Source organism: Thalassophryne amazonica, chromosome 12 (assembly GCF_902500255.1).
Source record: "Thalassophryne amazonica chromosome 12, fThaAma1.1, whole genome shotgun sequence".
Classification (NCBI taxonomy): Eukaryota; Metazoa; Chordata; class Actinopteri; order Batrachoidiformes; family Batrachoididae; genus Thalassophryne; species Thalassophryne amazonica.
The window spans coordinates 83,302,529-83,318,063 of record NC_047114.1 but is presented as its reverse complement, the minus strand read 5'-3'; the positions used below and the strand labels follow the sequence as shown (position 1 = coordinate 83,318,063).

The window sequence follows — 15,535 nt, the reverse complement described above, 5'->3', positions numbered from 1 at the left end:
ACGCTGGATGCCCTTCCTGACGCAACTCCACATTACATGGAGAAATGTGGCACGGGTGGGATTTGAACCCGGAACCTTCTGCACTGAAACCAAGCGCACTTGGTTTCTATCTGGTAACCACTTGGCCACCACCCCTTATTACAATAAGCCAAAAAGTGTAATTGCTTATTTTCAAATACATATTTCATGAAAAACCAGGGATGTTCACCAGCGTTGTTTGCCTTTTGTTCACCACTGGGGGCAGCATCACATTCAGTAGCAGAAAGTGCAGCATAGATGAAGCCAGCTGTTGTTAGCATGGCATAGTATAACTTTTCCAGTCAGAACATGACGCATTAAAAACCTTTTTAGTAAGCAAATTCAGCCTAGTAGTTAATGTAATTTGTAAAATGAAGAATTAGTCTGGAAATCCAGACTAATGCCATATTTAATCTGTCTGCCAAATGTTATGTAAGAAAATTTAAAGTACTAAATATTTTGGTTTGTCACAAAGAGCACAGTAAAATACTAGAAAGATTTAGACTGTCTCAGTAAAGTATGTTATCACAGTAAATTCCACTCCCTGGTGTTCAGTGGGAGTAAGGAAAACTAAGGTATGCAGGAATATTTGAGCTTGACCTGATAAACTACTTGACGACAAGCATTCACTGCGTTTCTCAGCTCAGTAATATTTGCTGTTTCATCTGATCACACTGATGAAGCAACACTTTCCAACAGTTTCTACATTACTGCTGCCTTTATTGGTGACAGCAGCAGGTCACAGCTTGTTATCCGTCAAACAGGAGTGAAATATGCAGCAGCCGCGTCATGCTAGCAAGTACCTGAGTGCTCAAGACGAGGCCAAAAAGTAACTGCTTCAACAGCATAACTTAGAACTTAAGGGTTAATTCCTTTGGTCATTAACCACACTGAATCGATAAATAATTTGTCAGATTACTGTACACTTGAAAACATGACAGTAATGCACTCAGAAAAGAATGTATTTTACTCTAATGAAGGTATTCCTTAAGAAGCCGTTTTTCTGTTGTGTTGGAAGTTTTGCTAAGTTTTGTTAATTGACCTGATTGATCTGGTTGGCTACAAATAACAATAATAATAATTGAGACTAAATCCATTTTACCACATGAGACTACTTACTTTTACGGGGAACAGTCTACTAGGGATGTAACAATTAACTGATGCAACTAAAAATGTTTTTAAAGTCATAGATATGATTACATTAATCCAAATGTACTGTGAACCAGTTAATGGCTTGATTTTAACATCATCAATTGGCTGCGTAAGATGTCTGTGTCTTCAAACTGTAGTAACATTTCAAAGATTGACACAAGGCTTTCACAAGACTGGTCACAGGAGCATTATATTAACTCTGGAAAGCTTAAAAAAAAAAGAAGAAAAATCAACATGTCCACTTGATGTTTGATTGATAAATTTGTTGATACTGTTGTACCAGTTCAGAATAGGAAAGTTATGCTCTGGTATAGGGCTGCCCAAATATTCATGATACTTGGTGGTGGCACGCCATTGCCATTATTGTGCTGGTGTAAGCTCCTGCTGGACTAGCATTGTTTACATCATCTAATATCATTAGTCTGCAAACTGTACATTCATGATGTACATTGCTGAGATTTTTCTGAATAAAATAGACATTGCATATTTAAAGACAAGGAATTAATTTCTTATTCAAACTTGTACCATGAGTTCACTCGCCAGTTTTCCTGCATCGGTACCACGCTGTGAAACAGACCAAGAAAATAGACTTGTTTCATATTAAAGTGAATTAGTTAATTAATTGCCTTGCAGCAAGAAGGTCCTGGGATCGCTGAAGTGTGATCATTTGACAACTCTGCCCCCTTCTTTACCAAAGTGTCCAGAACATGCAGCCTCAGATCAGATGATACGATCACAACATCAATCATCGGGTGCTCTGGTATTACATACACCTATGAGCAACGGTGTTCGTTATGGACAGCCCATGACGAGCACAAAAGTCCAATAACAAACGACTGCTTGGGTTTAGATCAGGGAGGCCGTTCATCCCAATCACACCTCTCCAGGGTCTCTGCCATTGCTCACTTGTGTGTTGAAGTCCCCCAGCAGAACAGTGGAGTCCCCTACTGGAACCCATACAGGACTCCATTCAGGCACTCCAGGAAGGCCGAATACTCCGAACTGCTGTTCGGTGCATACACACAAAGAACAGTCAGAGTTTTCTCCCCCCGCAACCCGAAAGCACAGAGGGGAGACCCTCTCATCTACCAGGGTAAACTCCAGTGTAGCGACCGGCGCTCAGCCATGGACTTGTATCTCCACACCTGCCCAGTGTCTCACACCCGGGCAAACTCCAGAGAAGAATAAGGTCCACCCCTGTTAAGGAGAATGGTTCTGGAGCCAATACTGTGCGTGGAGGCAAGCCCACCACATCTAACTGGTAGTGTTCCACCTCCTGCACGAGCTCCAGCTCCTTCCCCCATAGCGAGGTGGCATTCCACACCCCCAAAGCTGGCCTCTGCCACCTGGGTCTGGTCCATTGAGGCCCTCAACTTTCACTGCTACACATAGGACAGCGCACACGAGCCCAGCAGTTCCCCCTGCAAGTGGTGAGCCCCCAGGGTGGAGATGGAAGGTCCACGTTGTCTTTCCGGCTCTGTCCATATGGGCTTTGTGGCAAGCCTGGCCACCAGGCGCTCACTGATGGGCACTCTGTCCAGGCCTGGCTCCAGATGGGGGCCCTGGGCTTCTTCCAGGCCGGGTCACATTCCTTTGCCTCATTTTCATGGAGTGTTTGTGAACCATTCTAGTCTGGCCCCTCGCCCAAGATCAGTTTACTACCATGAGACCCCTGCCAGGAGCATGAAGGCTCCAGATAACACAGTTCTCAGGTTCATAGGGGCACACAAACCCTCTCCACCACAAGGTGGTGGTTCCCATAGAGATGGGATGGATGTTATAGAGGAAGAAAAAAAATCATAGAAATTTCAAGATATCCCTTGAACTGGTTTGTCTGCTGCCTCTGAAAGATTCATTTCTTCTTCTTGGGTCACAGCCCAGTGCATAGTCTGTCTTAGAGGTTTAACATTTCCAGGTCTTTACAGGTGCTGGGTTCTGTCAAATGGAAGCAGGCCAGCAGATGTTGCATCATCTCATCCTTCCCTCAATGATACAGTTTGTCCTTCCTCACTGTATCCCCATTTCTGCATGAAAGCTTTGCATCGCCCAGCTCCCTGTCCTGAGGTCAATTTAAGTGTGCCTCACTTGAATCCAGTGGAAATATTGCTGGGGACTGAGGTCTTGCTTGTGTGACACTGCTCTGAAGATCAAACTGGACCATGTGGACCATCTTTTAATGGTTAAATGTTCTAATTGGACATTTGGATCTGCATGCAGACGCTTAGTTTCTTTGGCCCTTCAAACAAGAACCTCAAGTATAGCCATTTGAAGACATGTGACGCCACCTAAAAGCCATTGTGTATTTTTTGTGTGCAATATAGGATATTTTCCGTTCTCTCTGCAATCCTGCACCTGGGTAATGTGACATACACTCAGTCAGATGAAACTCAGGTCTTGGAGGTTGGACCTGCTGAAGTCCTCACCACACTTGTGATCTCCTCAAGGTATGATTCTAAATATGTACAAGCTGAAAAAAACACTTCCTGTTATCACTGCACATCTTCAGAAATGGGTGAATTTGAAAGAAGAGATTGACATGTCACTGATTTGATTCATAATCCACTTGTTTTGTTGTGTTTTAACCGCTTGACTACCAACTTCCAAATATATAATTTCCCGGTAGTCAAGAGGATATGTTATGGTGTGGGTCTTGGAATGATGATGAGCTGTTTTGGCTGTTTCTGTTTCAGGTGAAAAAGGAGCTCCTTGTGCAAGCTTTGACCAAGAGGAGAGCTGCATTCACCACTGACACAGTAGTTTTACAGTACACACTACAAGAGGTATAAATAAGTGTTTTTCAAGTGCCAGTTTAAATTTGATGATAGAAATTATGTCAACGTCTCCTTGCATTTTTTTTTCGTTATTCAGCTGTTGGTCAACTCATATTACCTCCTAATTATTTGACTTTGAAAAGTGTTGTTTAGTAATCTGTGGATGAAAATTACTGCTTTTTTTGTTTGTTTGGAGTTTGGTGTGAGAGACATTTTTAGTGTTCGTTTGTTTGATCCCGTTTGTTTCTGTGCATTTAGGGCCACCAAAATGCGGGACTCCATTGCCAAGTCTTTGTACAGTGCTCTATTTGACTGGATTGTCCTTCACATTAACCACGCTCTGCTGAATAGGCGAGATATGGAGGAGTCTGTCTCTGTGAGTTTTAGTAATATGTAAAATTGTTTATCCAAATGTTAAGGAGAAGGTTTTCAGATGTGCTATATTGAAAGAATAACATTGCATGCCGTATTTATCCTAAAAGTGTGTTTCTGTACCAAAAAAGCAACTGTAAAATGAACTATATCTCAGATTATGACTCATTGATCATTTCGACAGTATTACTCCTGAACATTTAAGTCATTAAATTTCCATTATGTGTTATTGTATGTTTTGTGTTGTAGTATACTTGTAGTCTCGATTGAATTGACTTCTTTTGTTTGTGCATGTGTTTGTTTGTTTAGTGTTTGTCCATTGGTATCCTGGATATGTTTGGATTTGAAAATCTGCAAACAAACAGTTTTGAGCAGTTGTGCATAAACTACACCAATGAGAACCTACAGCATTACATTAACCAGCACATCTTTGAGCTTAAACAAGTAGGTGTTTTTGAAAATATTCTGTTCTTAAAATGTTTTCAAAGCTTTGATTAATACTATGGATACATTCATTGCTAGTTAATATTATTATTAAAGATGCATTACTCATTATTTACTTTTTTAATGATTTCCTATTTAGACATTCTAAATGTAAATTAATGGATGTTCTAACCACTGTGCTTGCTGTATTCATTGTTCATTCTTTTTAAATTAATACAAATATTTCATTCTCCTCTGGATTTGTCATTACCTCTCTGCATTAGTGCACCATAGACAAACAGGTTACATACGGCAAAAGTAATATTGTGACTGTGTTGAAAATTGTTTGCAGGCAGATTATGTGGCAGAGGGCATCACCTGGCAGAGCGTCTACTACACTGACAACAGTGACTGCATTCAGCTTTTCAGTCAGAAACTGACTGGACTCTTTAACCTGCTGGATGAGGAGAGCAAGTATGTGACATTTGCAACAACACGCCATCCTGTGATTTCCTTGATTTTTGTTTGATGGTCATCTTCTACTCTAAAGGAAAATAAAACCTGTGTGTGCAGAAGATACTGACAAACTGTGCAGTCTTGGTAGTCTTGGTTATAACAATTTAACAGAGATCTTTGGATAAATATTGTAAACCCCTGGTTTCCATCCTGAGATCTGAGCCTCCTCATGGACGCACCAGAAATCACAGGGGGTGCTTGAGGTTTTGTTTGCCGTTAGGTTGTCAAAACTAGAAGTGAACATGTTAAATAAAGGCATTATAACACACTTACTGGACAGTCTACTCTTCAACCTATATTCAGTTGAATACACCACAAAGACAAGATATTTAATGTTCAAACTGATAAACTTTATTCTTTTTGTGCAAATATTTGCTCATTGTGAAATGGATGCCTGCAACACGTTTCAAAAAAGCTGGGACAGTGCTATGTTTACCACTGTGTTACATCACCTTTCCTTGTAACAACACTCAATAAGCATTTGGGAACTGAGGACACTAATTGTTGAAGCTTTGTAGGCGGAATTCTTTCCCATTCTTGCTTGATGTATGACTTCAGTTGCTCAACAGTCCGGGTCTCTGTTGTCATATTTTGCGATTCATAATGCGCCACACATTTTCAGGGGGCAACATGTCTGACTGCAGGCAGGCCAGTCCAGTACCTGCACTCTTTTACTTTGAAGCCATGCTGTTGTAACACGTGCAGAATGTGGCTTGCCATTGTTTTGCTGAAATAAGCAGGGACGTCTCTGAAAAAGACGTTGCTTGGATGGCAGCATGTGTTGCTCCAAAACCTGGATGTGCCTTTCAGCATTGATGGTGCCATCACAGATGTGTAAGTTACCCATGCCATGGGCACTAACACACCCCCATACCATCACAGATGCTGGCTTTTGAACTTTGCGCTGGTAGCAATCTGGATGGTCTTTTTCCTCTTTTGTCCGGAGGACACAATGTCCATGATTTCCAAAAACAATTTGAAATGTGGACTCATCAGACCACAGCACACTTTTCCACTTTTCATCTGTCCATTTCAAATGAGTTCGGGCCCAGAAAAGGCGGCGCCATTTCTGGATGTTGTTGATGTTTGGCTTTCGCTTTGCATGGTAGAAGTTTAACTTGCACTTGTAGCTGTAACGACGAAATGTGTTAACTGACAATGGTTTTCTGAAGTGTTCTGAGCCCACGCGGTAAGATCCTTTACATAATGATGTCGGTTTATAATGCAGTGCCGCCTGAGGGATCGAAGGTCACGGGCATTCAGTGTTGGTTTTCAGCCTTGCAGCTTACACTTAGAAAGTTCTCCAGATTCTCTGAATCTTCTGATTATATTATGGACTGTAGATGATGGAATCCCTAAATTCCTTGCAATTGAACGCTGAGAAACATTGTTCTTAAACTGTTGGACTATTTTTTTCACACAGTTGTTCACAAAGTGGTGATCCTCGCCCCACCTTTGCTTGTGAACGGCTGAGACTTTTAGGGATACTCCTTTTATACCCAGTCATGACACTCACCTATTTCCAGTTAGGTGTTCTTTGAGCATTCATCAACTTTCCCAGTGTTTTGTTGCCCTGTCCCAACTTTTTTGAAACGTGTTGCAGGCATCCATTTCAAAATGAGCAAATATTTGCACAAAAACAAAAAAGTCTATCAGTTTGAACATTAAATATCTTGTCTTTGTGGTGTATTCAGTTGAATATAGGTTGAAGAGGATTTGCAAATCATTGTATTCTGTTTTTGTTTACATTTCACACAACGGCCCAACTTCATTGGAACTGGGGTTGTATGTATGTGTAGACTGTAGTAAAGCAGGCAACTCTGTGGAATAAGGAGTTGGGCTTCCAATATGTAGGTGTGGTGTTGATTCCCAGTCACGCTGCTTGTCTCTGTCCTTGGACAGACACTTTATCTGTATGGTCTCAATCTACATAGCTGAAAATGAGTACTGACCTTGCCTGCTGAAGTAACGGGCATCAGACTGGCGTCCCATTAAGGGGGAGTCAATGAATCTGACCCACTTCACGTTACAGAATTCTGGGATAAATCTTGGAAATAGTAGGCCTCGGAACCACTTGCTGCTTCTTTCTGTGTTACTGCAGCCTCCCTCAGACCACAGATGAAACTCTGTTGGACAGGTTGAAGCAGTGTCATCAAGACAACCCTTACTTTGCACCCGCTGCAGCTACAGAGTATAGCTTTGTGATTCACCACTTTGCTGGGAAGGTCAAATATCACATTAAGGTGAAGTATTATTCCCACAATGCAAACATTACTGTTCTAACACTCAAGATGAAATGTCTCTTTTTCCATTTCAAATTTTCAAATGTACAGTTAGCTCAACTACTGCAACAGTGTGGGTCACAGTAACACTGACAGATCATACCAAGTGGGGAAAATGAGAGAAACTAGATGTGATGTTTACAATGCCTGTCCTCCAAGAATGCTGAATTGTCACATGAAGAAGAATACAGTGCAGCACATCTCCTCAGAATACAGCAGAAATAGTAGCATGTATCATTTTAACACATTCTTTCTTTCCCTTCTTTCTCAGGATTTCCAAGAGAAAAATACAGACACCATGCGACCTGAAGTCATTGCACTGCTACGGAGCAGTAGACGGGTCTTCATGCATCACCTTGTTGCATCCAATCCAGAAGCACTTTTTCGATGGGGAATTCTCAGGGCTATGATCCAGATCCTCACCATCTTCAAAAAAATTGGATGCCAAAAGCCCAAGTCAGGTATAAAATGTATATTAAGAACTTTAAAAAAAAAAAGTGCAGATTTATTGTGTTGATGCCATCTGTATAAACTTCAAAAATTCTTTCATATTTCATCACAGTTTTGATTTTCTTTTGTTTTTGGTGTGTTATGGTGATGTGCACACTGACTGCTATCGATCTGTGATATTTATTGTTCTGTTCAGTTGCTTCCTTTGCAATATCATGATTAGTGAATTAATTGAAGTAATTGAAATGCATACTGTATTATACGTAACTGCTCAGAAGATGTGGATAAGTCATGTGATGCAGATTATTTCATTTAGATTATCCATCATTAAATATTGGTTAGACATGCTTTTACAGGACACAACAACAATAACGGGGTCAGATTGCTCTTTATCATTTAACCCTCAGAACCCTAATGTTACACTTCTGGGTCCTGGTCAACTTTTCATCAGGTATCTGTTAATAGATCATATGTTTACAATGTTTCAGACAATTATGTGTCTGACATTTAGAAAACTGGAATTTTTCTGAACATTTTGATATGCAACATACAGGTGTTATACTTGAAGAAAGTACCGTAAAGGGGAATTTCTTGATGTATGGTGTAATCTAGAAAATACTCTTGCATGGCTCTGAGGGTTAATTTACTTTTCTTGATTTGTAAGAAGTGTACGTACATGTATGCTTCATTTTTTTAAATGACTCTCGTGTTTATCGTCCTTTGCAATCCTCTGTTCCAATAACATGTTTTGCTTTCCTTCTGAGAAGCATTTTGATGAGAAATTCAACATTGCATTACAGTAGGTTGACTGCTTGTATTTTTACCACAGAGTCTGCTAGTCATACAGTCCGCAAGTGCCTTAAAGATATTAAACAGCGTAGCAGTGCGATGGACAGGCTTTCCAGGTACATACACGCCCCTATTTCATACTTAACATGCATTAGCTCAATGTCTCTCCCTTACTTTAATTTTCTCTTGGTAGAGCCTTTTTTCAGTCTGACATACATCTTTATTTAGTGCAGCTATCAGTCATTCATGTTTCATTTTGATTTAATAGTTTTTTGAAAACAGGGAACAAAAAAAAAACTGCAGACTGGAACAAAAGTATTAAACAGAAATATTTCTTTGTTAATGAGTGTACTAATTAAAAGTTTCTGATATTTTTCAGCAACAGTCTGACACTGGATTTTTCTTTCGATCGCTCTGATGAGCATCCTCTTGATGTATTTGAAGACATCTTTGCCAATTATGAAAAGAGAAAGTAAGTGTACAAGCACAGCAGGTGACAACTGTTTTCCCCCCTTCAAATTATGCTACAAGCAAAACTAACATATGAGCTGGTGAAAGGTTACTTTCAGCGTGAAACATGGTACAAACCTACCAAGTTTCTAGTCTTACCGGAGCATGAGTCACATGTCCAAAAATGCATCATGAAGAGGGGAATAAAAGCACATACAAAGTCATTTATTTTTGAGATGTGGTACTACTGCTTAAGGCAACAAAAAGCAAAATTCATTTAACCGGTGTATTATTTATTTACAACACAAACATAGTGTTGCCAAGCAGAAGCTAACGGGTAGTTAGTCCCTTTGGCTGCTCTCTTGCAAAATTGCCTTAGCTTAGTAGAGCTGACCTGCCATTGCTCTTCTTGGTTCACACAATCCAAACAGCTGTTGTTCCAAGCAGTATGATGCTTAGATTCCCTGTTTGTATTCAAGTGTGTGGCCTTTCAGTTTGAGAGCATGATTTTTATTTTCACTTTTTCCTCTAAGACAATGTTTTTCTCATTCAGAGCTGCTGCTGCTTCTCCTTTTTCTTTCTCTTATGGTGGTTGGCATCCAGCTTAGTAATGTGTTATTGCCAACTTCTGCTCTGGAGTGCTAAAGTACCTCATTCAGTATACAGCAGCAGCTTGTCATGCATGTAAGCTGTACCATCTTGTGGGTATAGAGTTTCAGTTTTTTCTTTTTCATATACAAGTCACTTTGGAAGATAAGTCACAGCCCAGATCTGGCTGTCTTCATTTTCTTTTCTTTTTTTATCAAAGGATCACTATTAAAGTAGACCTGCATTGAAATAAATGCAGTCAGATCTTTGGACCAAAAATGACTTATATTTACACATAAGATCCTTCTGAATGTAGTAAAGTAAATCTGCAAGCCCAGATCTGTCATTCAACGGAGAAATCTTCATTTAAAAATGACAAATTTACAGCTAAAATTTAGCAGCAAAACTGTCATCACATCCGGGACACTGCCGAGACGTCAAGGAAAAGACCCTATCCCAGCATGCATTGCGCGCGCCAACTATAATTTGTGGATTTACGTCAGTTTCCATCTGCACCTTTTTCTTGTCTTATACGGAAGGATCTACTTTTTTAAAACTTCATATTGTCTTGTGGCACGTTTGGTGAGTACACATTTCTTTTATTTGTGCTTGAAAATTATTTTGGGGGACTTTTTCATACGCCTGTTTGAGTGGTGTCGCATTGAAAATCTACTGTCTTTCGCCTCCGGGGTTACCGTTGCGGGGTACGGAGGCGAGACCCGCAAAGAGTCCAAGTCATTAAAAAGATATAAACCTCTCTCAGCGACCACGGAGCTCTGCGGCTCCGATTACCGAGACGTGCGGCGCTGCGGAAAGTCTGTCCTTGCAGCAACAGGTGTCACCAGCCACTCCGCATCGAAACAGCGAGCATAGTCTCTGGACTTTTGCCAAGTTGCCTGCACCTCCATTCAGTAGACAGGGACGTGGTGCCGGCTGCACAGCAGACACGGGGGCGATGTGAGTGGCCCGCTTCGGCGTTTATCAAGCACGCAGACTCAGTAAGCGCAGCGGAGGCAGAGAGCGAGGCGTCGGGGAAGAACGTCGCCCGCTGTCGATGTCGCCGCTGATCTGAGCATGCAGAGCTGTATCTCACATTCATTGCAGCTTACTTTTGGATGCTGAAACCAGGATGTGTATAACAGTAACATTACTAACAGATAAAATCAATTTCAATGCGGGATCGGACTGAAGGCGGGAGCGCTCTGTCTTCTGCCGGACGTCACTGCAATGTCCCGGATGTACAAACAGTTTTCACCAAGGGCCAAATTTTAGCTGCAAATTTGTCATTTTTAAATGATTTCTCAGCTGAATTACAAATTTGGGCTTGCAGATTTACTTTACTGCATTCATAAGGGTCTTATAAATACATATCAGCTATTTCTTTCTGAGATCTGACCACATTTATTTCAATGCAGGTCTACTTTAAGTTTAAAAAAAAGTGTTTTTCATTCTAAAAGCTGAGGCGAAGGATCACAACAGATAGTAAAGATAAACCCAACTTGGCAGACCTCTATGTGTTTACACTAAAACAAAGCTTTGCAGCTTTTCTTGCAGACAAAACTACAACAGCACATCATTGTCACAAATATTCAAGGTTTATGTGGAAACTGGGAACTTAGACTTTCCAACTCAGAACTAGGAAAAATACATCTAATAAAACATGAATCTCCCCACTAACTTATTTTAGCAAATCAAGCAAAAATGATGTAACTGTAAGTAGCATTCCTGTTGACAAGTAACACAGCAAACCAGTGTGAGTGTTCTCTAATGTGTCTTGTAGATATTCAGTAAACCCTTAACATGAAATGTTTCTAGATTTTATCCAGATTCTTCCCAGTGGTGGCCTGTGTTTATTAGTTGTAGCCATTGCTGTTTTTCTGCTTCCATACTACCATATGTTCTGGAGTATAAATTGCTTCTTTCTTTCTTTTTTTTAATTTACCTGTTTGGGAGGTCCTGCGAGTTATATGCCAAAAAAAAAGAAAATCACGCTTTCATTATTAATCATATTAATAATAATAGTCAGGAATCAAGGCACAAAACAAACTCAAATAATGAATGCATTAATAAAAAAAAAGTACAGTACAACGATGCACATAATCTCAAATTAAAGTGCTGATAATGCCAAAAAGTGTAGCTTGTATAAGGGGGGGGGGATCCCTCTTCAGGAAGCACAAGTGTGACTTGGCACTTTCCATCACAATTAAAGGTCTACCGTGTTTCTATGGCTTCATGAAACTAACACCAGCATATGTTGCATAGCAATGCCCTTTGACCCTTCAATGAGTTCACTCTAAACTGAGATTCCCAGTGCCATAGTGCTTTTTTTCTTCTTTAATCCCTGTATTTAGGAAGTAAAAAAAGTGAGACAAGGACAATTTTAAGAATATTGGTGATTTAAGATGCAAATCCTTTATATGACTCTTCTTTGTCTTTCGGCTGTTCCCGTTAGGGGTCGCCACAGCAGATCAATCGTTTCCATCTCACCCTGTCCTCTGTATCTTCCTCTGTCACACCAACCACCTGCATGTCCTCTCTCAGTACATCCATGAACCTCCTCTTTGGTCTCCCTCTTCTCCTCCTGCCTGGTGGCTCCATCCTCAGCATCCTTCTCCCTATATACCCTGGGTCCCTCCTCTGCACATGTCCAAACCATCTCAATCTCGCCTCTCTGACTTTGTCTCCAAACCGTCCCACCTGAGCTGTCCCTCTGATATGTTCATTCCTAATCTTGTCCATTCTTGTCACTCCCAAAGAGAATCTCAACATCTTCAGCTCTGCCACCTCCAGCTCTGCCTCCTGTCTTTTTGTTAGTGCCACTGTCTCTAAACCATACAACATAGCTGGTCTCACTACTGTTTTGTAAACTTTCCCCTTCACTCTTGCTGATATTCTTCGGTCACAAATCACTCCTGCCACCTTTCTCCACCCACTCCACCCTGCCTGCACTCTCTTCTTCACCTCTCTACCACACTCTCCATTACTTTGAACAGTTGACCCCGAATATTTAAACTCATCTACTTTCACCACTTCTACTCCTTGTAACTGCACTATTCCACTGGGCTCCCTCTCATTCACACACATGTACTCAGTCTTGCTTCTACTGACTTTCATTCCCCTTCTCTCCAAAGCATATCTCCACTTCTCCAGACTAGACTCAACTTGCTCTCTACTCTCACTACAGATCACAATGTCATCTGCAAACATCATAGTCCATGGGGACTCCTGTCTGATCTCATCTGTCAACCACCACTGCAAACAAGAAAGGACTCAGAGCTGATCCTTGGTGTAATCCCACCTCCACCTTGAATGAGTCTGTCATTCCGACTGCGCATCTCACCGCTGTCACACTATTCTTGTACATGTCCTGTACTACCCTAACATACTTCTCTGCCACTCCAGACTTCCTCATACAATGCCACAACTCTTCTCTTGGCAACCTATCATAAGCTTTTTCTAAGTCCACAAACACACAATATAACTCTTTCTGTCCTTCTCTGTACTTTTCCAACAGTATTCTCAGAGCAAACATTGCATCTGTAGTGCTCTTTCTCGGCATGAAACCATATTGCTGCTCACAGATCTTCACCTGTTTTCTAAGCCTAGCTTCTACTACTCTTTCCCATAACTTCATGCTGTGGCTGATCAGCTTTATGCCTCTGTAGTTACTGCAGCTCTGCACATCACCCTTGTTCTTGAAAATAGGAACCAGCACACCTCGTCTCCACTCCTCAGGCATCCTCTCACTTTCCAAGATTTTATTAAACAATCTGGTTAGAAACTCTGCCATCTCTCCTAGACATTTCCATGCCTCCACTGGAATGTCATCTGGACCAACTGCCTTTCCACTCTTCATCCTCTTCATAGCAGCCCTCACTTCTTCCTTGCTAATCTCTTTTACTTCCTGATTTACTCTCACCACATCATCCAGCCTTTTCTCTCGCTCATTTTCTTTATTCATCAACTCTTCGAAATATTCCTTCCACCTTCTCAGCACACACTCCTCACTTGTCAGCACATTACCATGTTCATCTTTTACCACCCTAACCTGCTGCACATCCTTTCCAGCTCTGTCCCTTTGTCTGGCCAATCGGTACAAGTCCTTTTCTCCTTCCTTACTATTCAACTTCTTGTACAGCTCGCAATATGCCTTTTCCTTTGCTTTTGCCACTTATCTTCTCGCCTTACGCCGCATCTCCTTGTACTCCTGTCTACTTTCTTCATCTCTCCGACTATCCCAAAACTTTTTCGCCAACCTCTTTCTCCTTATGCTTTCCTGGACCTCTTCATTCCACCACCAAGTCTCCTTGTCTTCCTTCCACTGTCCAGATGTCATACCCAGTACTGCCCTAGCTGTCTCCCTCACCACATCTGCAGTACTCTTCGAATTGTCCAAAATTGCTTCCGCTCCAACTAGTGCTTCTCTCACCTGCTCGCTAAATTTCACACAACAGTCTTCCTCCTTCAGCTTCCACCATCTGGTCCTTTGTTGAGCTCTCACTCTCTTCTTCTTCTTTACCTCTAAAGTCATCCTACAAACAACCATCCTATGCTGTCTAGTGGCACTCTCTCCTGCTACCACCTTACAGTCTGTGATTTCTTTTAGCTTGCATCTCCTATAAAGAATGTAGTCCACCTGTGTGCACCTTCCTCCACTTTTATATGTTACCCTGTGCTCCTCCCTTTTCTTAAAGTAGGTATTCACCACAGCCATTTCCATCCTTTTTGCAAAATCAACTACCATCTGTCCTTCCCCATTCCTATCCTTGATACCATATCTACCCATTACTTCCTCATAACCCCTGTTCCCTTCACCAACATGCCCATTGAAGTCCGCTCCTATCACCACTCTTTCATGCTTGGGCACACTCTCCACCACCTCATCTAACACACTCCAGAAATCTTCTTTCTCCTTCATCTCACAACCTACCTGTGGGGCATATGCACTGATGATATCACCCCTTCAAGTTCCAACTTCACACTCATCACCCTGTCAGACACTCGCTTAACCTCCAACACACTTTTAACATACTCTTCCTTTAAAATGACCCCAACACCATTTCTCTTTCTGTCCTCACCATGGTACAACAACTTGTACTCACCGCCGATGCTCCTGCTCTTACTTCCCTTCCACTTGGTCTCTTGCACACACAATATGTCTACCTTTCTCCTCTCCATCATATCAGCCAGCTCTCTCCCTTTACCAGTCATACTACCAACATTCAAAGTCCCCACTCTCATTTCCACCCTTCTAGTTTTCTTCTTCTCCCGCTGTTCGTGGGAACGTTTTCCTCCTCTTCTTCGTTGTTGTCTTCGCCCAGCAGTAGCCCAATTTCCACCGGCACCCTGTTGGGCAATAGCACCGGTGGCGGACGTTGTTAACCCGGGCCGCGACCGATCCAGTATGGGAATTCGATTCTGAGTCTGCATAGTTGGGTTGGCTTGTTTTACGCCGGATGCCCTTCCTGACGCAACCCTCCTCATTTATCCGGGCTTGGACCGGCACTCAGAATGTACTGGCTGCACACCCCATGAGGCTGAGTTAAATCCTTTATATGACTAGTAATAAATAAAATTACAGTGATACAGAATAAAACCCTTTTAATGACAAAATATTAAAAGGGTTTAACAGGGGTGTAGTGATTGATTCAGGGGGTGGTGGCCAAGTGGTTAGTGCACTTGGTTTCATTGCGGAAGGTTCCTGGTTCAAACCCCACCTCTGCC

The 15,535-nt window shown here is 41.6% G+C and overlaps 1 protein-coding gene across 1 annotated transcript in view; it reads left to right on the top strand.

The window, feature by feature from the left end:
• Positions 1-15,535, top strand: part of myo9b (myosin IXb) — a 119,392-nt gene that overhangs the window by 60,523 nt on the left and 43,334 nt on the right. Inside the window, exons 14-15 of the mRNA XM_034182735.1 lie at positions 8,816-8,880; positions 9,153-9,245. Coding sequence (XP_034038626.1) covers positions 8,816-8,880; positions 9,153-9,245 — 158 coding nt within the window. The remainder of the gene's footprint in view (positions 1-8,815; positions 8,881-9,152; positions 9,246-15,535) is intronic.